At 42.2% G+C, this 25,769-nt stretch overlaps 1 protein-coding gene across 1 annotated transcript in view; it reads right to left on the reverse strand.

Moving 5' to 3' along the window:
- Window positions 1–25,769, reverse strand: part of itga11b (integrin, alpha 11b) — a 259,808-nt gene that overhangs the window by 5,573 nt on the left and 228,466 nt on the right. The window contains exons 23-28 of the mRNA XM_075469220.1: window positions 22,691–22,774; window positions 22,230–22,326; window positions 21,730–21,843; window positions 2,917–3,003; window positions 668–778; window positions 347–442 (exon numbers count right to left, since the gene is read on the reverse strand). Of these exons, the coding sequence (XP_075325335.1) occupies window positions 347–442; window positions 668–778; window positions 2,917–3,003; window positions 21,730–21,843; window positions 22,230–22,326; window positions 22,691–22,774 (589 nt within the window). The remainder of the gene's footprint in view (window positions 1–346; window positions 443–667; window positions 779–2,916; window positions 3,004–21,729; window positions 21,844–22,229; window positions 22,327–22,690; window positions 22,775–25,769) is intronic.

Raw genomic sequence — 25,769 nt, forward strand, 5'->3', positions numbered from 1 at the left:
GGGGGGAAAACAAATTTAGATTATTTAGTCTCAACAGTTGTCAGGTGTTCAGTATAAGTTTTAAAATTTCGGTAAGTATGTTACCTTTTCATTGTTCATTTAATTGACTCAGAGTGACTATTCAAACAAGGAAATTAAACACATTTTTTTTTTTTTTCAACACAGCAGGTTAAAGGTTTTTGAATTTAAGTGTGACTATTGAGAAAGCTGCTCTTTTTGGTGCTGGCTCATTGTAATTTGTATTTGTATGTATGGGTAATACAGAGTGCAGATACAGATATCCAACTTATCGGCAAGTTATGGATAGAGTAGCCAGTTAGTTAATGTTAGTTGAAAACTGTTATACCTCTCTGACAAGTCTGCCCTCATGAAGGAACATGGGACTGGATGCTTCAAGCTGGACAGAGGCAGCAATGAGCAGCTCTAAAGACCTGAATCTTACCTGAAAATAAGATGAAGACGGTTAAACATGAAGACTAAATGTTCCAAATGTATCAAGTGTTTTTGTGTGACCACAGGAAATAATCAAACAATTTATTTTCCTTATTTAAAAAAAAACAAAAAAAACCCCAGACCCTCCTCCAGTCAATATGTATGAACTTTCAACTTAGTTTCTAAAAACAATCCATAAAAATGTAAGCATAAAACTCATTTTGGAATAACTCACAGCCTGCAGACTGTGAAGCCGAAGTCTGCCTGTTAATGTCAACGTTACGTCTTGGGAGGACAACAGGCTCAGCCTGCAATGAACCCCCATACTCGCGCTGTTGCTGTGGTTCTGGATACACACACACACACACACACACACACACACACACACAGAAAACAAAATACTTATTGTTCTGAGAGAATATTATATTTGTGTGTTTTTATATATATATATATATATATATATATATATATATATATATATATATAATTTCTATCAAAAATTTCAGATCTACGTAGTTTAAGTCATCAACAAATGGGGAAACTTAATGAAAACTTAATGATGAAGAGGCCTTGCCCACATAAATCCACATTTGGATTCTGCTTCAAGACACTTGTACCTATGTACTGAAATTTATGCTGATTGGACTTTAGGTCAATACGATATGGCCAATGGGTGATCCACAATCCACAATGCACCCATACGCAACCCGTAAGGGTGCATTGTGGATTTTGTTGCATCAAAGGGTCAGGCCTTGGTGGTTTGATCTATCTACGGCTGAAACTGGCTACTCTACCATGGAACATCACTTTATGGTGGGGAAGGAGCCCAAGTATGTACAGGAGGTTGAAAGATAACAACTGGATGTAGTTTGGCTCACCTTGACACATAGTAGAGGCTCCCGAGGCTCTGGAAACAATTTCCTCCAGAGGGCCTTTACTTAATTCCACTCTGGAGTTGCTCTGGGTGAGAGGCAGTGGAAAGGGATAGGCTTATGGATGGACACTCAGGTGTAAAAAGCATCTGATCTGTTAACAGATCACCACCTGATGGGGAGTTTCTATCTGGTGGCAAGGGGGGAAGGCAAATAAGTTTGGTGCACCCACGTATTTAGTGAGGGTGTGTTGGGAATGTTTTTGAGAGGTGCTAGTCCAGGAGATCTTCAACTCCCATCTCCAGCAGTGCTCCTCCAACATTCTAGGCAAGCAGGCAACATTGAGTCTGAATGGGTCATGTGCCAGGCCTCCATTGCTGAGGTGACTGTATGGAGCTGCAGCCATAAAAAGATTAGGCTAAAGATTGCATCTTTTCTTTTTGTAGATGTGGTCTTCTTGGCTTCATCAAGTGGAAACCTCCAGCAGTCACTGAGGAAATTTGCAGACGAGGATGGGAATTAGCATATCCAAGTTTGAGGCCACTGTCCTCAGTCAGGGTCTTTCTCAAGAGTGGATTTAGGGAGGTGAATTGGGGCAGCTTCTGCAGTCATGTGTACATTTCACATTTCCCTGGTCTGACATGGAAAAAAGAGCTGTCGATTTATGTCAATCTATGTTCCAACCCTAAACTATGGTCATGAGCAATCTTGGTTGACATGCCAAAAGTGTGAGCTTGAAATAAGCAGCCACCAAAATAGTGGCTGGGCTCACCTTTAGAGTTAGGGTGAGAACCACTGCCATCCAGCAGGGGCCCAGAGTAGAGTTACGGCTCCTCCTTTGCAAAAGGAGCCCAGTTTAGGTAGTTTGGGATCCACTGGAAAGATTATTCCTCTGGGCTGGCATGAGAACAACTGTGTCCCTTTGGAAGAGCTGGAGGAGGTGGATGGGGAGAGGGAGGTCTGTAGATTTCTGTTTAGACTGTTGCCACCGTGACCAATGTAGGTCAGTTCCACAATGGGGTGAACCAAATTTGGTGTTCATTCATTTTTCCATTTTCCATACCGGCTTTTTCATATTCAGGGTCACGGGGCGATAGCGAATTGAGGCAGAGTATACCCTGGACATAATGTAATTTCATCACAGGGTCAACATGGAGACACTCACCCCTACAGTTAATTGAAAATAACCCATTTACCTTACATACATGTTTTTGGCTAGCGGGAGGGAGCTGGAATAGACAGAAAGCACATGCCTGCGTAGGGAGAACATGCAGGCTCTACTGAGCCCTGAAAATAAATTTATTTGAGCCATATCTTAGCTAACAGTGTAGTCATCTTTCAGCCATAAAGCAGTTCAATTCCCGCTTACATCTACATGAAAGTGTCCTTGGGCAACATGTTTATTGGTGTGTGATTTTAAAGAAAAAGCACTGCATACAGTATATAATAGTACAGTGCATATACATGACAGATGCTAACAAAACATATAAAACTGCATCATAGTTAAAAAGACACTGTGTAAACAAATGTAAACCATTACATAAAACATAAAAAAAAACAAAAAATTCATGGATTCTCCTTGCAGTAGAAAAAAAATAAATATTAGTCTTACCAGCTGTGACAGGTGAGATAGGTCCTCAGGTGTCACAAGATTGGTTATTTTTGGATAAGGCAGTGTGCAATGGGACTCAGCTACCGCCTAAGAGGAACAACACGACAGAAAAGTGTTATATAGGCTATATCTAAAGTCTTGTATAAGGATGACTGTATCCTTAGTAAATTTACACATATGAACTATCTCATCTCTATTGTATATAATATTTTGGGAAATTTTAATGCTTTACAACTGTAGGCAAAGTAGTTTGCATTGTAATTTAGCATTTATGCATGTTACTGTTTGTTACGCCTTATCCTTGTTTGTGTTTAGAAAGTATTGACATAATCAATGGGTTGATGAATTATTAAATAGTCTCAAGAGATTTATTTTGTGAATATTATTGCCCATCAAGTTCTTCATACCCTTGGGATGTTGTCTGAACTTTTACCACACATTTGCACACAATATTTTCATTTTTCCAAAAAGTATCTATTCATATTCATATATTAGAATTATTGTTGTTACATTCTTATATTTTTTTAGACAATCAGTTCATTGTACATTATTTCAGTTTTTGTGTAGTAATCTTTGTTTTTACATATGTCTGTTTTATTTTAAAGCAGCCGTGGCTCAGTGGTTAGAGTCAGTCATCCAATAACCAAAAGGTTGGCAGGTTCAATTCCCACTCTCACTATAACAGCTGGAGGGGTGGCAGTCCACCTCCTTGCCACAGGCGAGGGGCCCTTGAGCAAGGCACCGTACCCCCATGCTCCCTGGGCGCTGAATGGCTGCCCACCGCTCCAGGTTGGCATCTGTCTGTGAGTGTGTGACCCTGTGCATGTGTGTGTCAACAGGTGCCAACCTGGATGGGTTAAATGTGGAGGACAAATTTTGTGTGTATGCATGACCAATAAATCTGATCTTAATCTTAATTCAATAATATACGGTCTGTGAAATTCATTGAGATTGTTCTGCCTTTTTGCAAATTTCAAAAGCAATGAAAATAAGATTGTTTTGTAGATGTATTGTTGCTCGTTTAATTTAGTATGGGTGCATGGAATATAGGCTATACACTGCACAAATGATCAAGCATGGACAATGTAAAGGTATCGGTGAAGCTAGAGTGTGTAGTGAGTGTTGGACTTAGTAGAGAGCAGGGGCTCAAAATATGATTCTGTGTAAGTACTCCATAAAATAAAACTTTGGGTTGACTCTGAACTATCCTACTAGAGATCACTGGGGCCTGGCAGCATAATCTTCTCCAGGCTGGGAAACCTGTATGAATATTTTGGGTAGCCAACTATGTTTTAACCCAAAATTCCAAAGACCTCATGGCCTCGCCGTGGCCCTTGCCTACTAGCCTTCCCTTGCAAGCAGTCTCTTTTGTGATGCTGTCCTCATCTGAATATTACCACTAACGAGGCGTATTGAGTAACTGTGCCATATATTTGCGATTTCTCTGCAGATGTACTCTATGCTATGTAAACACACCCCACAAACCAACAGGAAGTGATTCACAAGTTTGTAAAACTTGTTCATGTGTAACAATATAGCTAGAAATGCGTGAATTTAATTTAGCATGCATTTCAGTTGTCAAGTATTTACATTTCTATAACCGTTTATCATTTTTAAATTAAACTGAAATGCATTTTTACAGAACAAATAGTACATATTTATACAGGACCAGTCAAAAGTTTGGACACACTTTTCCATACATTTTGAATGAGTGGCAGTGACCAAACTGTTCCAAGACTAAAGTATTTTACAAGTGTAATGCTGCACTGTACAAAAATGTTTATTGTCATAAATCAAAGGTGAAAGTGGATGACAGACTCTTCATTAGGCTCTTCAAAAGCTTTAATAAGCCAGTTCACAGATATTCCTGATAAAATTATGTTAATATTGCACCATTCCAAAATATTGGACCTGGCTGAATCCGACTTCATACCTGATTCTAGCCAAGCTCTTGACCACCAAACAAGGCTTGAGTTCAAGAAGGGGGTTTCTATAAGAGGTTTATTCTGCCTTAAAGACTGCAGACTTTGCTTAATCCATCCTTCCTCACACAATAACCTAAACAGTGGTGGCTTTGCAGTAAGATTCAGACATGAACAATAGCCCGATTTTATGAGCAAACACTGAAACAAGTGAGCATGCAAAGAAAACATACTGATTTCCTGTTTCACCTAGTTTTTTGCCAGGTTGCAGCCCTGCAGTTAGAATCCTAACAGGCGAGTGAACGGAGACTCAGAACAATAGATATAAAAACGATCAAATTAAAATCTTTCTTGAATTGTTTATGCCATCTTGGTTACTGCCTCAGCTCCGTGTTGTGTTGTTTTGCTGATAGCTTATGCTCCACGAAAGATTAAATCAAGCTAAAATTAAAACCTCATGCTTTTCTACTGCATAAAAACCATATAAATTGTACATTTTATGCCCACCAACCTCCTTTATGCTTTTAGATTTTAATTGAATTTAGCCTTAAGACCACTGCTTACATTATTCATAAGCTTGATTCATAAATTATGTAGAGCATGAACGACCTTGTAGTTCTTAAATCAATTTAAACTGATGGCACTGGTCAGATTATTTTATTGATTAAGTATACAATTAATTTCCCTCAGATTATTAAAGACAACTATGTATCTATCCGACATAGTCACAGACAAAAGAAGAAAAAATATAAACTGACAAACAAAATCATGGTGATGGGTAACATTTTGTAGAATCAATAGTTTGTCAACACGTTTAGGACTGTGTTTATGGGAATTTTTGACCATTCTTCCATAAGTGCATTTGTGAGGTCGGGCTGATGTTGGACAGAAGGCCTGGCTCACAGTCTCTGCTCTAATTCATCCAAAGGTGTTCTATCGGGTTGAGGTCAGGACTCTGCAGGCCGGTCAGGTTCTTCCACACCAAACTGGCTCCTCCATGTCTTTATGGACCTTGCTTTGTGCACTGGTGCGCAGTCATGTTGGAACAGGAAGGGGCCGTCCCCAAACTGTTTCCACAAAGTTGGGAGCATGAAATGGTCCAAAATCTCTTGGTATGCTGAAGCATTCAGAGTTCCTTTCTCTGGAACTATTTGTGTGTTTCCACTAGCACGCAGTACCTGCAACCGGGTAGACTTTTGGTATCACCTCAGCCCTGGTTCCAAGCGAGCCGAAGCGTTACTAAAACGTGACGTCAGCCGACTGCCTTCCACTGATTGGCCGATGAGTGTCGTCACTTTTCAATCCTGTTTTGTCTGGCGGCCAGGAGTCTTCTCTGGCTCTCTTCTCTTGCCTTCTGTGCGACAAAAAGCCACAGGGTGAGCAGCAACACGAGCGCCTCCATGTCCTCCATGCTATCCTCCTCGTATGTTGTTGTTGTTGTTCTGGTCGCGCAGCCGTGTTACGACGACCCCGCCCACGTCGAGGAGGCACAAAGGGATACTCGGTTGTAATGGAAACACAACCAAACTTGTTCCCCTCTCAAGGACAGATAGATCACTCTGCCTGTTTACTTGTAATCTTTTGCCCCTTTTCCACCGCCAAGCTAGCCCTACTCTACTCGGTTCAATATAGCCCAACACTACACCACACAACACGGCACCAGTAACATTTCCTTTTCCACCCAAACCGTGACCTGGAAGTGGGCGGAGTCGGCCCGTTCACCACTAACATGACGCCGGTTTCAGGTGACTACAAAGTGTCACGCCGCGGTTAGTCAAAAGTAAACACAACGATGGAGTGTAATGTGTAATGCAGTTGACAGTTCATATTGTTTAGTTAAACCAAGCTCTTTATTAACACACTGACTCCCAAGTCACGTAAAACTACGTTTTTACTGCCCATGTGTTGGCTCCCACATGGTAAAAATACGTTTTTACGTTTTTTTTATGGATTCTGAATCTATACATTCTAATGCACATTCTGTGTGATTTTTGTAATTATGTGATGAACAGAACTGACATAGATGGCAGTCAAAAACTGGTGTCATCATCTGGACATTTTGATCATTACGCCAATGGCTTTGCGTCAACTCAAGAACAATTTTGATAACGCTGCATTGATTGTTGTGCATTTCCGCATTTCGTCCAATCGCACGTGTCGGTTTCCAGAGGGTGGCGGTAAAGTAACATAAACAAACAACAAGAAGGAGAAGAAGACACGCGACAAGTCTAAGGAGGCGGTCTTATGAGCAGGTTAGCTTTGCAACATGCGACACGACGCAAATCCTCTGACCCGGATATGTAAGTATCTAAAGCCCCGATATCTCAGTTTGTTGTTGATTTTGGTGGATACCCGCCTTGGTTTAGCTAAGGATAGCTCGCTAATGGCGGCACCTAGAGACACGCAGTTTTGACCCACAAAGAGTTTAAAGTCTCGAGCCATAACATGTTTCAGTGGCCCTATCACATAATATGCTGTGACTGTTCAAAAAACGTCAAAAAAATGGTTTAGAACGCTGGGATTCTACGACATAATTCTGTAAAAACCGCTGGTAGTCAATGTGTTAAAAAAGACAGTACAAAAGTAAACAGCAGGAGTTGTCTCAGATACAGGCGACGCCAGTGTTGGTGCCGGTGGAATGCAGATAGCAGCAGCTGTTGCCTCAGCTGCAGATTGCGATGCCAGTGTCGGTTCTGAAGCCTGCGGGATTGGAGGATCTTCGCTGACCTCAGCAACCGAACACTCATCGGTTGAACAAACCGAGTCTTGAGTGAAAAAAAAAAAAAAAGTGTGAACATACGAAACGCATACACGTAACCGCATAGGTGAGACACTGTGCTAGCCTTCCAAAACAGCGTTGTTTGCTAGCTCACTCAGAACAACTTACATGAGACACCTGTGTAACTTTTTACACAAGTTAAAGACTGAACATGTATTTGTTATGATATAAAACATGCATTTGTTAAGATATAAGCGTTGCACCAAGGGGATAAGAACAACACTTAACATTTTCCATCGCCTCCAACAAAGACGTCGCCGAATCCACGCCGTTCGCCGGGCGGTGACCGTAAATGTCGTCCATTTGGTCGAATCACTTTCAAGTCTTTCGGTTTGACCCACTCCGGCTGTTGTGGTCCTTTACCTGCCGGTAATAGCTCTTCAGCTTGTCTCGGCACTGCTGAGAATTCTGGTGATAGCCATGGTTAGCCATCAGCTTGGCTTCTCATTTCGTGTTGCTCTGTCCAGTTCCTTCTGTATGCGGTCCTCGGCCACCACACACAGAAAGGTCTGCACCTCGCTCACTGTCCATGGGTTGGCTTTCCTTCTCTGGTCTTCCATCTTCGCAATTCTGTTTATTCTTAAACCTAACCCATACCTCTATGATACTCAAATGTTGACAGCTTCTTTCCTGAAAATTAACCTTCATCGGATATACTTCTCATAACCTCTTGACCAAACACAACATGCTCACAACCCTCCCCTCCTCCCCTCTCTCCGAACATGGTCTTATAGGTCGAAGGTCACCTGTCAAAATAGAAGAGAATAGGTCTTTATTGTCATTGCCACAGGTAAAGTGGCAGTCAGTGCATCATTCATTGCGTCTGCATAAAATGATAAAATATAAAATACAAAAACAGCATGAACATTCACTTACAGACTTTCTGTCACATTCAGATTCCTTTGTAAATTATTATTGTTTTTTTGGTGGCCTGTGTGTGTGTGTGGGGGGGGCGCTGTCTTGTCTATCGGGCCGGCTGCTGCGTGGCCCCTGGGGGCCTCTGAGTGAGTAAAGGCTCTAGCATGGTTGCCGCGTCTGCTCGCGCGAGCGGTGTTGATGACGTCACGAGTTCGTGCCCGCCATAGGACCCTATATAGTGGCGCAAGTCGTTGCGCGCCAGTAGTTGCAATTTTCTCCGTCACAGAGGTGGCGCTGCTACGTTAAGGTTACCTCTACTCTACAAGCACGAAAGTGGAGAAGAAAACAATGCCGCTGTCAAGAGCAAGAATACTGTAATTAATGATACTGCTGCAGTTTTCGGATCATTTTAATTTTTTAATTCAGTTAAAAGAGGTGAAGGTCTGAAGCCCCCGGCATCAACAGAGTCTCTGCCCTCTTCTTTGCCTTCACGTATATGTCCCGTAGCTTCTTCCACACATTCTTACAGAACTCTCCCTCTTTCCCCAAAGTTCTGCCCATCTCTGTACAGCAGTTTTGGGAGTTTACGTGCTCCCTGTGCTGTTTCCCTGCAGTTTCGTACAGCTGCCTGTACAAACGCACCTCCTGACTGAGCCTGGTCTCACATCGGTCCATCCGGTTCGTTGTGCTCGGCGCCGCCGAGTTACAAAAATCGACTGGTGCACGACAACGCGCTGCGCCGTCTGTTCAAGGGAAGCGCCAGGCCTGAAACGTCATTTTGACGTCACGGTCCACCACCGCCGTGACAGACGCGGCAACCATGCTACCGCCTTTAGTGTGACTGGATGTCCGTGTCTTTGTATCTTGGTTGCTGTGTGTTTGTCGGGCCTGGGTTCAGGACCTGTTGTCGTCTGGCTGCTCCCTGTTGCTCTCACGGATGGGCACGTCTTGACTTCTGCGGTGCTTCGCCTTGGGCATCGGGGTGGGTGCTTGCTCACTGGGAATGGCTCTCTGTGGTGGCCTGGTCATCTTGGGCAGGTGGGCCCTCTGCCGGTGGAGGTGTGGTCCTCGACACACTCTTGGTCCCGCACTTGGCTCATGCTGGGTGTTTTTGTTATTTTTATTATAGAAGCCAGGTTCTCTGGCTCCTTTGCTCCATGGCTGTGGGGGCTCTACCCAGGGTGTTCACCTGCTGTCCCCTGGACTGGAGCGTGACTTTCCTGTGATGGGCTGCCTGGTTACTCTCTTCCGTGCTCCATGGGGGCTGCTGGTTGCCTGGGTCTGGGGGCCCTTCCTCTCTGCTCCTGATCTCTGGAGCGGGGAGGTGGTTGTGGCAAGAAGAAATCTTGCTGTTTTAACACAACTTCCTGCTTCTGAAGAGTGCAGACGTGTCTCTGCTTCCTCTCTGCTTCCTCCTGCTGCTTATTGCTTTTAAATCATTCTACTTCTTTCCACAAGTCTTGGATATAATTTTATTCTTTTATTCTTTTTCTTTTAATTGTATATTTGTAAACGGTATTAGCCCTCCTGTTTACAAAGAGAATCGAACAGAAAAAATGTCTCCTAACCCTGCAGTATCAGTGAGCTGCACACAGTGTGAGCTACTCTTTGCGAAGGTAGCACAGCTCGAGAAGAGGATTGAAACGCTGCAAGACATTCGTAACGACGAGGAATTTATTGACTCTATTATAGTTCCTGCGCAGGCTGTGGAGCCTTCATGTGCCAAAGGACTAACTCAGATCTTTCTACATGGGATCACAGCTGATGTGGAATCTCACACTGCAGCCCTGGCTGACACTTCCCTGGATCTGTCCAAATGACTCTGGAATATCTGGTGAAGCTTCCAAACCGGACGGTCCGACTGACATCTCACACTGGAACAGTGTTGGTGCCAAACCCAAATCATCAACCCCAGCCAGGATCTGGTCTCATGTTGTCCGTCGCAGAGGTAAACCCAGCACTAAACCTAAACCTCCAGCACTCACTCCGCCACGTGAAGTTCTATTGCACAATAGATACGATCCGTTGACTCAAAATAGAGTGTGTGATGATGAATGTAACCCAAACATGAAGACAAACAAAATAAATGGCCCCAAACCTCAGCCTAGGGCTAACCAGATCATCAGGAGAAGCCCAAATCCCACAACCAAGGTGAGGACTACAGAAGCGATCGACACCTCCACACAGAATGGAATAGACACCATTCTGATCGGGGACTCTATAACACAGCATGTCAGAATGGCAAAGACGGAAAATATAACTTTTTCTGATACATCAGTCAGGGAACTGATAGGTATTTTGCCGACCATTCTGTCTACTCATCCAGATGGCACGAGGATCATTGTCCACACAGGGTCTTTTGATATTCTGAGAAGGAAGACTGGCTCTGAGATCTTGAAGAAGGATTTTTCTCTGCTGTTTGAGAGACTGTGTCACTATGGAGCACACCGGGTCTCCATTTCAGGCCCCATTCCTACTGTGGATAAAGGAATTGAACTTTTCAGCAGACTTCTTGGCCTGAACACATGGTTGTCAAATGCATGCATCGCCCATGGGATTAAGTTCATTGATAACTCTAATATCTTTTGGAACTGTAAGGAGCGTTTCAGACCTGATGGCGTGCATCCCAATCGAACTGGATGCAGATTACTTGGTGCACATTTACGTCATGCTGTTGGGACGGCAAACCCAAACATGACTGTACAGATTAGACTGAAGGACACAGCAGCGAGGCAAACAACCCCCAGCCCTCCCCCCTCACCAGACCCTTTACTCCACATCACCCAAGGTCTCCAAAGGATGTCTCTATCCCAGCCAGGACTCCAGCGACCACCATCAACCGAGAAACGCAGGGCACCCCCTCCTCCTCTTACATCATCTGTCCTGGCAGAGCAGGACACGAGGGGATGTGCAGGGTGTTCAAGGAGCAGCACAACACCCAGAGTTCAAAACAAAGATAGCACTGTTCAAACCAAAGATACCATGCCATGATGTGTTCAGGGTCCCTGCTATAGAAGTCCGACTTCTGACAGCTGTTCTGAGAACAAGCTGGGGCCCAATAGGATTCCTGTATTAGTTAGTAAAAGAAGGAATCGAAAACAGTCAACCTGCTGAGTGAATTTATCTAATCTGTTATCGGTACCAGGTACAACTCAGAATACAACAGAGACCAGTGTAAACTCCACAAAGCTAGCCTTACTTAATATTAGATCTCTGTCCAATAAGTCACTGTTAGTTAATGACTTCATAATTTCACACAATTTAGATTTTCTTTTTCTGACAGAAACATGGTTAACAGAGAGCACAAGTGCTACTGTTCTTAATGAAGCAGCCCCCCCAAACTTTAGTTTTATGGATAAATGCCGAAATGGGAGGAAAGGTGGGGGGGAGGCTGCCTTATATAAAGATCCATTCCAGTGTAAAGAGATATCATTTGGTGATTTCACTTCTTTTGAATATCTGAGTTTTATTTTAAAGGGTGTTCCTAAAATCCTGTTCTTAATCATTTACAGATCTCCAGGATACTGTGCAAGTTTTATTGATGATTTTTCTGAATTATTGTCTGTTATTTCGACTGATTTTAACCATTTTATCTTGACCGGGGATTTTAACATTCACATGGATAATATGACGGATGGTACTGCCAAAGAATTTTCTTCTGTGCTGTGCCCTCCCAGGCTCTCCACCTTCATTATGGAAGGATAAACTAAAAAATTGGTGAATATCTACAATGGTAGTGATGGTAAACTAGTTTTGCTCATTGTTGTTTATGTATTTTGACAGTGGATGGGTATTGTTTGTATTCTTGCATAAATAGCAACTCTTAAGTTTGTAAGGCTTAAATTCTAAATTTGTGGTCCCTAAATCCCGCCACAGATGTCACTTGACAACATTCAAGAGAAGATCATCAAATAAAGCAGAAAGTTTCCTTCTGTTAATGATTTGTCAAACTTGTGTTAGCAGCTGATTCTCCTGAAGATGTCTCAAAGTGGATTTTTACTTCCGTGAGCTGATCAGTTTTAACTAGGGCTGGGACTTTAGCGCGTTAATTTCGATTAATTAACTACACACATATTAGCGCGTTAAAAAAAATAACGCATTTTAATCGCACACTATAATTTTTTTTTTTTTTTTTTTTTTAAATACAGACGGATGGAAGCTTTGACAAGAGCGTGGTTGTGTGCAGATTATGCAACAAGGAATTCGCGTATCACCGCAGCGTATCAAGCCCAGAGGTGGCGCTAAGGGGTTGCTTGCGGTTGCTATAGCAACCCCAAGAATGTGCTCAGCAACCCCATAGCTACCCCAACTTTGGGGCTAGAGGCAGGTTTACTGCTCACAAAGAACAGAAGTGCAGTGCAACAACGACAACAATATTAAGAAGTAAAGAATCACGTATGTTGCTGCGTGGTAGCCTATCCCTGATAAATATACATATGGAAAGGTATAAAACACCAGCTTTACTGGTGAAACGGCTATCCACATTGTTCCTAGATCTACAGTAGCTGTGGTGATGTCATTCTACAGTCAGCCAATCACATGTGTTCTAAATTACCTGGGGAAATCGGAGGTCTAAAATAATATTTCTATAAAGCAGATTTATGAGATAAATAGAAACCCTATTTAATTGTATTCTGTTTAATTCGTTTTTGAATAGTCATATGTTACAGTTTTCCTCTCATTTTAGCACCCATTCACTCATAACATAGCTAAACTGCAATTCTAAATGGATATTTGGCGATTCTAACTGGAATATGGCGATTTTGAGAATGTCCTTCTTCAAGTAACACAAATAAGGTAGGAAATCCCAGTTGTTTTTCATGTGCTCGCCGAAACACTATTATCAAATAGTCTTCTTGTGACTTGGTTTGTTAGTCGACTCTAGGTGCTTGCAGTCTATCTAGAGCTACTTGCTAAGTAGCCTAGTGTCAGTGCAGTTAGCACCATCTTTTGAAAATAAAGGACACACTTTTTACTTTATGTTAGGTTGCCAGCGTGCTTCCTCTGCCATAATGTGATGCGAGTAGATTGGCTTGAGTCGGCTATGTGTCCGCTGTGGCAGCGGACAGACTGGTGTGAGCAACAAGTTTGAACGTAATGTTGTGCCTGTGTGATTTAGCACTGTACGAGGCTACTGTTGGAAGCCCGCCGGGTAGAACTATCTCTTGAAAGTTGTCGCCTACAACTGTTGTGCGTCAGATGAGATGAAATAGAAAGTCAGCACTGTAGCTCATTCACTCCCAGCTCTTTTTTTCCAAGATGAAGTTGATCAAAACTTATTTGAGGAACACAGTGGGCAAAGTAGCCTTTGTGGATTGGCTATTTTATCCTTAGTGAACGGGCTATGAATGAATGAGATGGACAGGTATGCCTGTGTGTGCGTGTGTGGTTGCGTACACGGGCTGGGGCTGTCTTGCCCCTGGACCTTCTATGCAGCTGTTCCACCACAACGCACAGTGCGACATCTGTCTGCTTGTGAGCAGTAAGCTCCGCTGATAACTTAAAGTTTACAGTATGCAAGGCTACATTACACTATGCAAGGCTGCATGCAGACGGTGGAGTAATGGGTCAGTAACGTTGTTGTGTTGATGCGGGGGGGGGGGGGGGGGGGGAGTGTGCTGTTTTGACTAGCAACCCCTCACATTCATGCAGCAACTGCATAGCAACCCCAACGAAAAATCGCTGGTGCCGCCGCTGATCAAGCCTCAAATATCACCTCAACACTAAACATGTAGCAGCTAGCGTGGAAGCTAACGGGGGCCCAACGCAGCTTAACATCCAAGATTCTATATACTGTGTTTTCATGCATGCTACATTCAGATTTCAAATAGGGATATGTTCTGTGTTTGTTGAAATATTGTTGAAAATGTTAATTTTCTAAAGGATAAAGTATATGCGATTAAAATGCGATTAATTTCGATTAATTAATTTCAAAGCCTGTAGTTAACGCGATTAAAAATTTTAATTGAGTCACAGCCCTAGTTTTAACACATTCCATTTGGCACAAGAAAGGCTCATAAGTCTATTTTTTAGCTATAAACATTGTTTTAAGCAATGTTCCCTCTAATGTTTCATGTGTCTGGGCATACACACAAGCTCTTTGAGCACACTGAGGACCACTGTGAGCAGCATCAGGTGTGCCCGCTGTGGCCACACACCAGTATCACACCTGTTCAAAACCTTGGATCATAGCAAGTTACACGGCTTATTAAAAGAATCAAATCACAGCAGCAATTTTCATTAGTTTACTTTTAATATAAGTGATTTGGCCTACTTAAAATGAAAAAGACAAAAATCTTGTTGTTCATGAGATGTGTAGTATATGTTATACAGTATGTGAGAGCTTGCAGCAGGGACGTTGACAGGAAAGACAATATTGTAGCTTGTCCATTTCAACAATAAATTAGGCACGTACGTTACCATGGTGAACAAACTTAGCGGGACAACACGATGTTGTACTAGCATTAGTTTTGGCATGGAAGTATAAACTGTCTGTCTCTTCGTTGGCAAGATGGATATACGAAGATTTTTTAAGAAAGTAGAACCAAGTAAGGATCAAGAGGGCACAGCAGAGGAGGAGGATAGGAGAGAAGGAGGAGAGGATGAGGTCTCGATGGAGGTCAGTAAAGAGCAACAAACAACGATGTAAATTGGCCACAGCATTGTGCAACTCATTCCTCAAGTTAAAGTTTCAGAACGTTGTGGCCACTAAGTTACCATTTACTTTTTTGTTTGTTTTTTTTTGTTTTTTTGTTTTAAGAGCCATAGTAGTTTATTAAATCGTGTTCAGCATCTCAGTATCTGAAGCCAGACTTGACGTTAACTTTTTTGCCCACCGGTCACTGTGGCTAGAGGTTTTCCCGCGTCACTAGCCATTTGGCCTTTCTGCTAGCCAGAGTTTTGTTGTTGTTGTTTTCCCTTTAGAAATATTCTTGCATTTAAATACAATCAATTAATGCTACTACTGTTATTTGTCACACCAAAGAATAAGTTGCCTAGGGTAACCTAACTTAACTTAGCATGAAATTCTATCCCTAATCTGTTTGTATGCCATGCATCAACATATTTTACTAAGGTGACGGACAGCAGAGAGGCTGGAGGTGAGGACAGAGGAGGTAGAGGAAAAGAGGCAGGAAGAGATAGAGGAGCAGAGGCTGAGGGAGAGGATGGGGGTGGTAGTGGAGGAGAACCCACAGTTGGAGAGGGAGGAAGACAAGCAGAGACAGAGGCTGGAAATTCACAGGTGAGGTTAATGGATAATGTTAGTCATGAGAGTGGCAGCCATGGCCTAGTGCATATGTGCAAATAAAGTTGAATGTCTGCATACTTGCTCACGTTTTGGTCATTATACTGCATTGCTTAAAACTATGTTCTAGACAAGCACATCTTTATCAATAGACCTATATGAAAATTGTACAAAATTCACTTTAAATATTTACACTATGGTTTCGCCCTTGGTGCAATGTATCCCAAACTCAACTTAGGCGTTTTTCCTCTTAGAGTGTCTTGACCTTATTCTGGCCAATTTTACACAGATGTGGAAATTGACCTATGCCAACAAAATATGAACTTAATTATTAGAACATCATTTAATTTAACAGCCATATACTTACTTCCCTTCCCTATGCTGTAGTTTCGGAAAAATACGACGGCATACATTATATTGATATGATCAGATATAAAATTAACTTCAGGGTTTAACCATGTTTTTGTTTTTGAACTCCATGAAGGGTGGGGCAGAAAGAAAGACTGTGGACGAGAGTGAGGAAGGGAGTCCAGATTCAGAGGAGGTCGAGCAAATAGATCTGCAGGGAGACAGAGAGGAATCTGAGAGAGAGGCAGAAGGTGAACAAGCAGGCAACGAGGAAGAAAATGATCAAGAAGCTGCTGCTCCCCTTTCTGATTTAGGTGATAAAGACACAGGTCCCAGACAGGTGAAGCTGAATAGCTATCCACAGGACAGCTTTGGTGCACAGAAAAGGGCATTTAACCACAGCTGGTTTGCTAAGTACCATTGGTTAGAGTATTCAGTTAGCCGGAATGCTGTATTCTGCTTCCCATGTAGAGTGTTTGGAAAAAACATTAAACATGACGCTTTGGTTAGCAGTGGTTGCAGACATTGGAAAAAAGCTTTGGCCGTCTTCAGTAAACATGACTTGGCACAGTCCCATAAGGACAGTGTTGTTGCATGGAGGGGGTACCAGGCAACTACCCAGCAGGGAGATGTGGTGCAAATGATGATGTCTGCAGAGCCAAATGAGATAGCGGCTAGAAGGGAGTATCTGAAGAGAATTGTTGCTGTCACCTCAATGTTAGGGGCCCAGGGACTACCCTTTCGTGGGGATGATGAAAGTTTTGAGAGCACAAACAGAGGCAACTTTCTGGCTTGCATGGGTCTTCTTAGGAAGTTTGATCCATTCTTGCAAAACCATATTCCTCCATCAAATTCCACATACATCTCACCAGTCTCTCAGAATGAGATGATTGAGTGTTGTGCTCAGGAAGTGACAAGTGTCATTGTGTCTGAGATCACACGCTCTAAAATGTATGCCATCATGGCGGATGAGGCAAGAGATGGTCGGTCAGAGCAGCTGGCTGTTTGTGTTAGATATGTGTCAGAGGGGGAGGTAAAGGAGCATTTTCTGGCACTTGCAGAGCTGATGTCATTTGATGCACAGTCTATTGCAGACAAGCTACAAGAGCAGCTCCAAACCAATGGCATTGCTGATGTGAAGTGTGTGGCGCAGACATATGACGGTGCCGCCGTCATGAGTGGACCCACGGGAGGCGTGCAGGCACGATTTAGAGGGCTTCATCCTGAGGCTATCTATATACACTGCTATGCACATCAGCTCAATCTAGTGTTGTGCCACACCTGCAGGGCTGTTTCAGAGGCTGTGGAGCTGTTTGATTTGTTGGAGTCTCTTTACTCTTTTTTCACCACCTCCCTTGTACATCACCACACATTCAAACATGCTCAGCTGAAGCTTGGTTTGGCAGTGGAACTAGTCCAACTTTCCAACACTCGTTGGGCATGTCGGCTTCAGTCGATCAATGCTGTGCTTGAGACCTTATCTGCCATATTTGAGTGCCTGTCAGCCACCGGGTCTCCCATGGCCACCGGTATCAAAGCAAAGCTAGCAAGGTTCTCGACTATCTATGCTTTGCTGATGTTTCAGACACTTCTGTCCATCACTGAAGGCCTCCACAAACTCCTTCAGAAGGAGACATTAGACCTGGCTGAAGCACTGATTGGAAAAGATGCTGTGTGCGACACTCTTAAAGGTAAACGCACTGATGCATTTGCAACAGAAATGTTCGAGAGAACCAAGGCTCTGTGCCTCACACATGACATTCCAGAACCACATGCCAAGAAAAGGCAGAAACAGAGAAGGATGGAAGATTTTGTGTGTGACACAACTGTTGGATTGCGCACTGAATTAGTGAACTCTGAGGTCTTTAAAAGAGATTTGCTTTTCCCCTGTTTGGATAGGATGGTTGGTGAACTTGAACAAAGGTTTGCCAGTGTAGATGCAGGGCTCCTTAAAGGAATACAGGCATGCAGCCCTAAATCTGACAACTTCTTGAATGAAGTGAATTTGAAAGAGCTTGCTGGGCACTATAACATTGTCTTGAAAACAGAGGAGGTCCTTGTTGCCAGAAACTTTCTTGCTCGCAAAGCAGATGCTGGGTATACACCCCAAGATATGCTAGCTGTCCACAATCTCTTAGCGCAGACATGTTCCCCTCACTGAAAGAAGTCCTCCAAGTTGCTCTGACTGTGCCTGTAAGTAGCTGCTCATGTGAGAGGTCCTTTAGTGCTCTGCGCCGACTGCACACTTGGCTGCGTAAAACAATGGGGCAAAAAAGGCTTCATAACCTTGCAGTCATGGCCATTGAAAATGGCATAGTCAGTCAGGTCAATGACGGCAAAATAATTGACCGTTTTGCCACTAAGAGACAGAGAAGACACTCGTTGATTATTCCTCCAACAAAGTAAACAGGAAGTTAAGCTTAAGTTGTTGAAGTTGTTGTAGTTCAAGTTTGAAATTGCGTATGACCAGTCTCCTGACCCGCCAGGTTGATGGGGGGAGTAATTTACATACTAGACAATAAATACACACACACACACAGCATCAGAAAGTACAATCAGTGGTCATAGGTTATGTTCAGTATTGTAGATACAATATGTAAGGATATGTAATATGTAAGGATATGTAATATGTAAGGATATGTAATATGTAAGGATATGTAATATGTTTTTTCAGTGTTTGTGAGTCTGATGGCTTGTGGAAAGAAGCTCCCAGTCTGCTAGTGCAGCACCGCATGCTGCGGTAGTGCTTCCTTGGGTTGACTATAGTTATAAGTTGTAAGTTTCATATACTGTTGATTTGTGTTTTGATTAATACATTGTACTTAATAATGCTTCCTTTGTTATTTGCATTAAAACTTTTTTCAGGATATCCTTCTTTGCGATGATGTTGGGGGGAGATGGGAAAGGTGAAAGAGGGGCGGGGGGAGTTCACCATGCTGATGGCCTGGTTTATGAAGATGTTGGTGAGTCTGGTGGTTAGAGAACAGTCTTCTGTAAAATGAGAACCACCTGCCCTCTTCCGTTTACGCAGCAATGCATGGCACCTACCATTGTTTATTCTTTGTAATTTAGCACATTATAGGTGGTGTAGTTTAGCTGGTGAAGTAGTATTAGCGAGCAATTAAATAAAGAAAGCTATTTTTAAATAGAATAGAAATGGTGGGAAGTGTTTCCCCAAGGTATGATGCTCTTAAAATAACGAATTGATAGACAAAGCCTTAGCAGGTGCACTGAAAAGGCGCGCGCAATATCTTTCCTGTGGAGGCTGAGCCACCCCTGTCTCTCAAACCTAGTGACGGCCCTGGCTTGCAGCCTGCATGTTTTGCAGAGTAGACCTTTCTTACTTGAAAAAGAAAAATCTCACCCAGTTTCACCGCTTGTTCTTCTATTTGCACATACTCAGACAGCCATTCCATCCTAAAAGAACCGCATTTCTTTTTAACTTCGGCTTGGTGAGTGGATGTGACGCTGGCGCTGCCCGTTCGTTTCGCCATGATAAAGGGTTGTGTCTCGTAACTCCGCCGCACAGTTGTTAGCTAGCTAACCTGCACGGCGCGTATGGGCAGGGCACATATGAAAGCACTATTAATGCTATGATTGGCTGCAGAGCGTAAGTGAACCGTATCGTATCATTGGCTGAACACCTGTCACTCACTGCGTTATATTGAAAAATGGTACAGAAAAACATTAGGTCTAGTATTAGATATTAATTAATACGTTTATTAATTTCTTGTGCGCTGACAATGTGCGAGCAGTGCACGATTGCGCAGGCGCGCAGCTTAGAGGGAACATTGGTTTTAAGTCTATTATAGAAACAGAGATGTATACTTCACTTCATATTTTGCAGGACAGTCTGTACAATTTACACCAATCAAAGTGGCACTGAAATATTTCGTTTAGCTTTAATAGCTGTTAGAGAGGTAGAGTTTCTTGGAAAAATGCAGCACTGCTTCCTTTTTTTAGTTCAGTTACGTCTCTTTCACAACTGTGTTTCAGATTGGAACATTTACTTCTTATAAAGTTTACTGCTTTTATATGTTATTCCACCCTCTGGTCAGGGTTAGATTAGCAGAAGATTCATATAGGAAGGCGCGATGATGGCAGGAGGGGTTTACCCATCTCTGATTAAAGAACAGTATAACACCCCCTCCTTTCCGCTTACCGCCGCTCGTACTCAGGTCTCGATCCGCTCGTACGGCTGTGAAGCCGGGTATGTCCACACATGAGTCTGGTGTGTTGTGGTTCAGCCAGGACTCAGACAGACAGATAAAACTGCTCTCCTTATACAGCCGTTGGTTCCGCACAAGCGCCTCTAACTCATCACACTTATTTGGCAGTGAGTTGGTGTTTCCCATGATCACCAAGGGCAGAAAAGGTTTGTACCTCCACCTCCTGTTGTGCCTCTTTGCCTTTAGTTTTAGGGTTGTAGGTATGAAATATGAAGAAAGGAGGGTGGACAACCTTTAAAGACACACTCAGGAGAATGGGGAAGGATAGAAAGATGGGCACACCTGGTATTAGCTCATGGTTTTAAAAAAAATAGGAAGGATGGAAGAATACACATAGTTTAGGATATTAGGTCATAATGGTGCATTGGACAAAGAGAAAAAAAATTAAATTAAACATTGAAAGAGCAGTGATTAGGAGTGGCCACTTAATAAATAAAAGGTGAAGCCCCAAGACAATGGACAGATTGCTCTGGAGCAATCTCACTGCATGTTTGGCCTATAGTTTGATGTTGGCTAAATAATGCAACCTGCTTAAACTTTGTGGTCTACAGAAGATAACTTTGGACTCCTCTTTTTATAACCACTGACATAACAGAATACTTTTTAGAACTTTCAAGGCCAGAGTTTGAACCTGCATGCCAGTTTGACTCAGTTAACCAAGAGACAGGAGATGTCGTGACAAATTTACCTACACTTACTTGAGGCACAATTTCTGAACCAATTCAGGAATAAACTTGTCCAAGTTGGTAAACAGTCTGGTGAAAATGGTAGCTGTACACAGTATCTTTTACAAACTATTGCTGGAGTTACGATCAAATGTCAAGTTTATCCAATGGGATATCCTCTGAGGCTGGGGATGATGTGAGATGCATGGTCTCCATAACAACAGAACATTTAGGTGAAAAGCTGGCATCATCGTTCTAGCAGTTTGAATGAGAATATGAAAATAAGGTCTGATCTCAGAGGTTGGGGCTAAAACAAAAAGGATTAGGTGAGCTTGATAAGTGATGTAATTTTACATTGAAAATCTGAATGGATGACAAAATGCATGTTTTTTTTAAACGTTTTTCAGTTGGAAGTGACTTCAGACACCCAGTTATGTGTTCTCTCAAGAAAGAAGGTTTTTTTAAGTATGTCCCCCTTAAATAGTTTTCATGTTGTGTTTATGTTTCTAACCACATAAGCAGACAGTCTCCTTGTAGTTGGCAGTTTATCTCTAATGGTGGCAGTATCAAATACTTACTTTGCCTCTTGGTAGCTTGGTAGATGCTTGTTAAGGTTTTATTTTTTTAGGTATTAGCACATATTCCTTTAAAGCTTTGTATTTCTTACCACCCAATGCTTGGAATATAATTTATGTGTTTACTGTTTAGGGCTTATTTTTCCACTTTTTAAAATAAACCTTGATAAAAATGAAATATTTCCTGTTACCTCATCAATGCTATAGTCTGTAATATCCACCAACTGATTCCCCTGCCTGGTCACAGCCCAGATATCAACACTGAACAGGATGTCTCGTACTGAGAAGATGCCCAGGTTTCGAATCTACACACAAAGAACAATATGTTAATATTATAAGATATTCAGACAGCTCAGACAATAACACAATAAAACTTTTACTGTAGATGCAAAGTATGTTCAGTGCTGTCTATTCCTACCATATTCCTGCAATCAATTCTGGTAATTTTTTCTTTAATACACATCCAAACTTTTTGTATTAACAATACAAACCTAACTAGAAAAGTTACAACACTACCATCAGAGAAATTTGTTGACAATTCTTGTGTGATATGCACAAAAGTTATCTTCCCTTTCTTTACACTAAAATGTATGTTTACCATCAGTCTGTATGCCTTATTTGTTAACAATACTGAATATTCTTTCAAATCTTCTGAACTTGGTGGGTTAATCAATTAGTTTCTTTAACTTGCATTATAAGTGAGGTTGAAGGTGGGGAATTTGCTGTCTGGTTGGTCCCAGGATTGGGTGGAGTAAGATCTGATTTCAAAACGAGGAGGGTTAGGATCTCTGTCAGGAGAGGGAGAGTAAGAAGAAGAGTTCAACTTTTGCAGTAAAACATTCTTCCATACTTAAAAATATCGCAGAGGGTACAACATAAAATAACTGTTGATCACTAGCACTTATTTTGCTACCAGAGTGAATAAGAAGTCTCTCATACAGAAGCAGTGATATACATCTCTTAAATGAACATGTTTTGGAAAATCCAGCTTGTAAATCTATGACAATATTTTATCACTGTCACTATAAATATTATTTCAAATACATTATTGCTGATTGGATGTTTAAGAGGTAATTGATTTGTCAGGCTTGTTATGTGTACTAACTTTTAAATAAAAAAAAAACTATCTTCAAATCTTTGCGTATCACCCACCTGGTGAACAGAAGATCAGTTTGATATTTCAAAGGAAGGAAGATGTCATTGGTGTTGTCATCTGGGTATCTCTCCATGCCCTCACTGATTCACACAGAAATATACACACTTAAACTGACACTGTTAAACTTTAACAAATAAAAATAAGTCCTAACATTAAAATGTTATGAATCTGTCATTACAATATAGGGAAAAATTGTGAAAAGAGGATTGCAGTGGTATGGCTAAATAAATAGATAAATGAATGAATAAAATCAAATCAAATTACATACCCTGAATAATAAGCATATAAGAAGAGATGCTAGTTGCTCTGTAATAAAAGTGATGGCAGAACTGTTCTTGTTTAGAACTGGCTGTTGTTACTTGCTTTTGCGTGGGTTTGCTACAGCTATCACTACTGCCTTTTTGCACAGCAAGTCCATTTCTGAGGCACTCGAGACTACCAAACAAATTGTCTCAAGGTACACTTGAGAAGCAGAAGGTACCCTTTAATGTCTGCAATGAGAAAAAAAATCTGCAGAACAATGTTTCTTTGCATTTCTCTTTTCATTTCTTTGGGGCAAATATAATAAGATTATTTATTTGATCTATTTATCTATCACTTAATGACAAAAGTATAAAAATCTATGTGGCATAACATATGCAAACTACTTGCATTGCATACTTAAACTGGTGGTACAGATTGCTCAGGCTGGATTATGTCCACAAATTTCAATAAGATACAGTAAGTAATATGCTTCACCAAACATTAGAGCATGGCTTTCAAGAGAGAAAAGAGGAAGTTCTCCACCAAACCATATCTTAAAGATCTCATTGTAAGATATTTTCCTAACAGAGCACTTCGCTCCCAAACTGCAGGTTTACTTGAGGTTCCCAGAGTTCCTAAAAGTAGAATGGGAGGCAGAGCCTTCAGTTATCAGGCCCCTCTCTGTGGAACCAGCTGCCAGTTTGGGAGGCAGAGCCTTCAGTTATCAGGCCCCTCTCTGTGGAACCAGCTGCCAGTTTGGGAGGCAGAGCCTTCAGTTATCAGGCCCCTCTCTGTGGAACCAGCTGCCAGTTTGGGAGGCAGAGCCTTCAGTTATCAGGCCCCTCTCTGTGGAACCAGCTGCCAGTTTGGCTTCAGGAAGCAGACACCCTTTCCACTTTTAAGACCAGGCTTAAAACTTTCCTTTTTGATAAAGCTTATAGTTAGGGATGGCTCAGGTGATCCTGAAACATCCCATAGTTAAGCTGCTATAGGCCCAGACTGCTGGGGGGCCTCTTATGTCACACCTTTCCTCACTTTGATCTCTTTTTTACCCGTTTGATTTCTCAAATGATACTATGTACATGTGACATTATTGTGGTCATTAACTCGTGTTTCCCTGTTCCAACAGGAATCCTTTGAATGGTGTTACAGTGTTTGTTGTCCCCTCTCTTTCTGTCTTCTCAAACCCCAGCTGGTGGAGGCGGATGGCCACCCTTCCTGGTTCTGGTTCTGCCAGAGGTTTCTTCCTGTTCAAAGGGAGTGGTTTCTCTCCACAGTCGCCTCAGGCACGCTCAGGACGGGAGATTGGACTGAAGACAAGTTTCAGTGCAATCTGTTGGTTTCCTTAGCTAGGAAATTCTTTTTGAATTGGCTCTGTATGAATGAATTGGATTATTTTGAATTTAATTAATTGGATTTGATTGGATTATGATTACAATGAATTGAATTCAAATTGGCTTGAATTGGACTGTATTATTGAAGTGCCTTGAGATGACATTTGTTGTAATTTGGCGCTATTTAAATAAAACTGAATTGAATTGAATTTACACTTTACTTTTGATGTCAGAGTAATCATATGGGAATAAACCCCCCTCAGAATGGGTAACCCAGACACTAAACAGTACTCATCAGGAGCCTCCTGAGCCAACCAGGCCTTGAAGGCCTCCTTCTTCAACCTGACGGCTTCCTGAACCGCTAGGGTACACCAGCAGGTTCTTGGTTTGCCGCCGTGACAGGCACCAACAAGCCTCTGGCCATAGCTGCGTGCGGCCGCTTCCACAATGGAGGATTTGAACAGGGTCCACTCGAGCTCCATGTCCCCTACCTCCTCCAGCACATGAGAGAACTTCTCACGGAGGTGGGAGTTGAAATCATTCCGGACAGGTTCCTCTGCCAGCCTTTCCGAGCACACTCGCACGACACGCTTGGATCTACCAGGTCTGGTCTTTTCCCCGCCATCTGATCCAACTCATCACCAGATGGTGATCTGTTGATAGCTCAGCATCTATCTTCACCGAGTGACCCAATTCCTACATCACTTTTTAAAACGTTTTTAGGGATTCTTTGAAGATGAGCTCTTGAATATTGTGAATTGTTCCCTTCAAACGGCTCCTTTCCCTGCTGTCCTTAAAACGGCAGTTGTGAGACCCCTTCTGAAGAAGAACAATTTTGATCCTAATGTTCTTAACAACTAAAGACCAGTGTCCAACTTACCATTTTTAAGTAAAATTTTAGAAAAACTTCAGCTGAATGATTTTTTTAAATAACTGCTCCGTTTTTGAGAACTTTCAATCTGGATTTAAGACGAACCACAGTACAGACACTGCGCTATTGAAAATTGTTAATGATCTCAGGTGTAACTTGGACTTACACAAGCTTTACAGTCCTTTTGCTGCTGGATCGACGCATCGCTTTTGATACAGTAGATTACCCGATTCTTTTAAACAGACTAAGACACCTGGTTGGCCTCTCTGGTACTGCACTCCAATGGTTTAGTTCTTATCTCACAGATAGAAAATTCCATGTAAGGTTGGACTCATGCTCCTCAAGGATCCATGAAATTAAATGTGGTGTGCCCCCAGGCTCAATTCTCGGCCCCGTACCTTTTAACTTGTACATGCTCCCACTCGGAAATGTCATCAGGAGGCATGGTTCTTTATAAATAAAGTTTTCTTGATAGATTAATTTAGTGTCCAGAACCAAAGGTTTCAGGTCAGATGAAACAACAATAAAGTCAATCATTGGTCGTCAACCCAAGGAGCTCTGGTACCAGGTACACTTATGAGCATCCTTGTTTTCGAACATGGTGTTTGTTACGGACAATCTATGACC

This window comes from Odontesthes bonariensis, chromosome 7 (genome assembly GCF_027942865.1).
Source record: "Odontesthes bonariensis isolate fOdoBon6 chromosome 7, fOdoBon6.hap1, whole genome shotgun sequence".
Classification (NCBI taxonomy): domain Eukaryota; kingdom Metazoa; phylum Chordata; class Actinopteri; order Atheriniformes; family Atherinopsidae; genus Odontesthes; species Odontesthes bonariensis.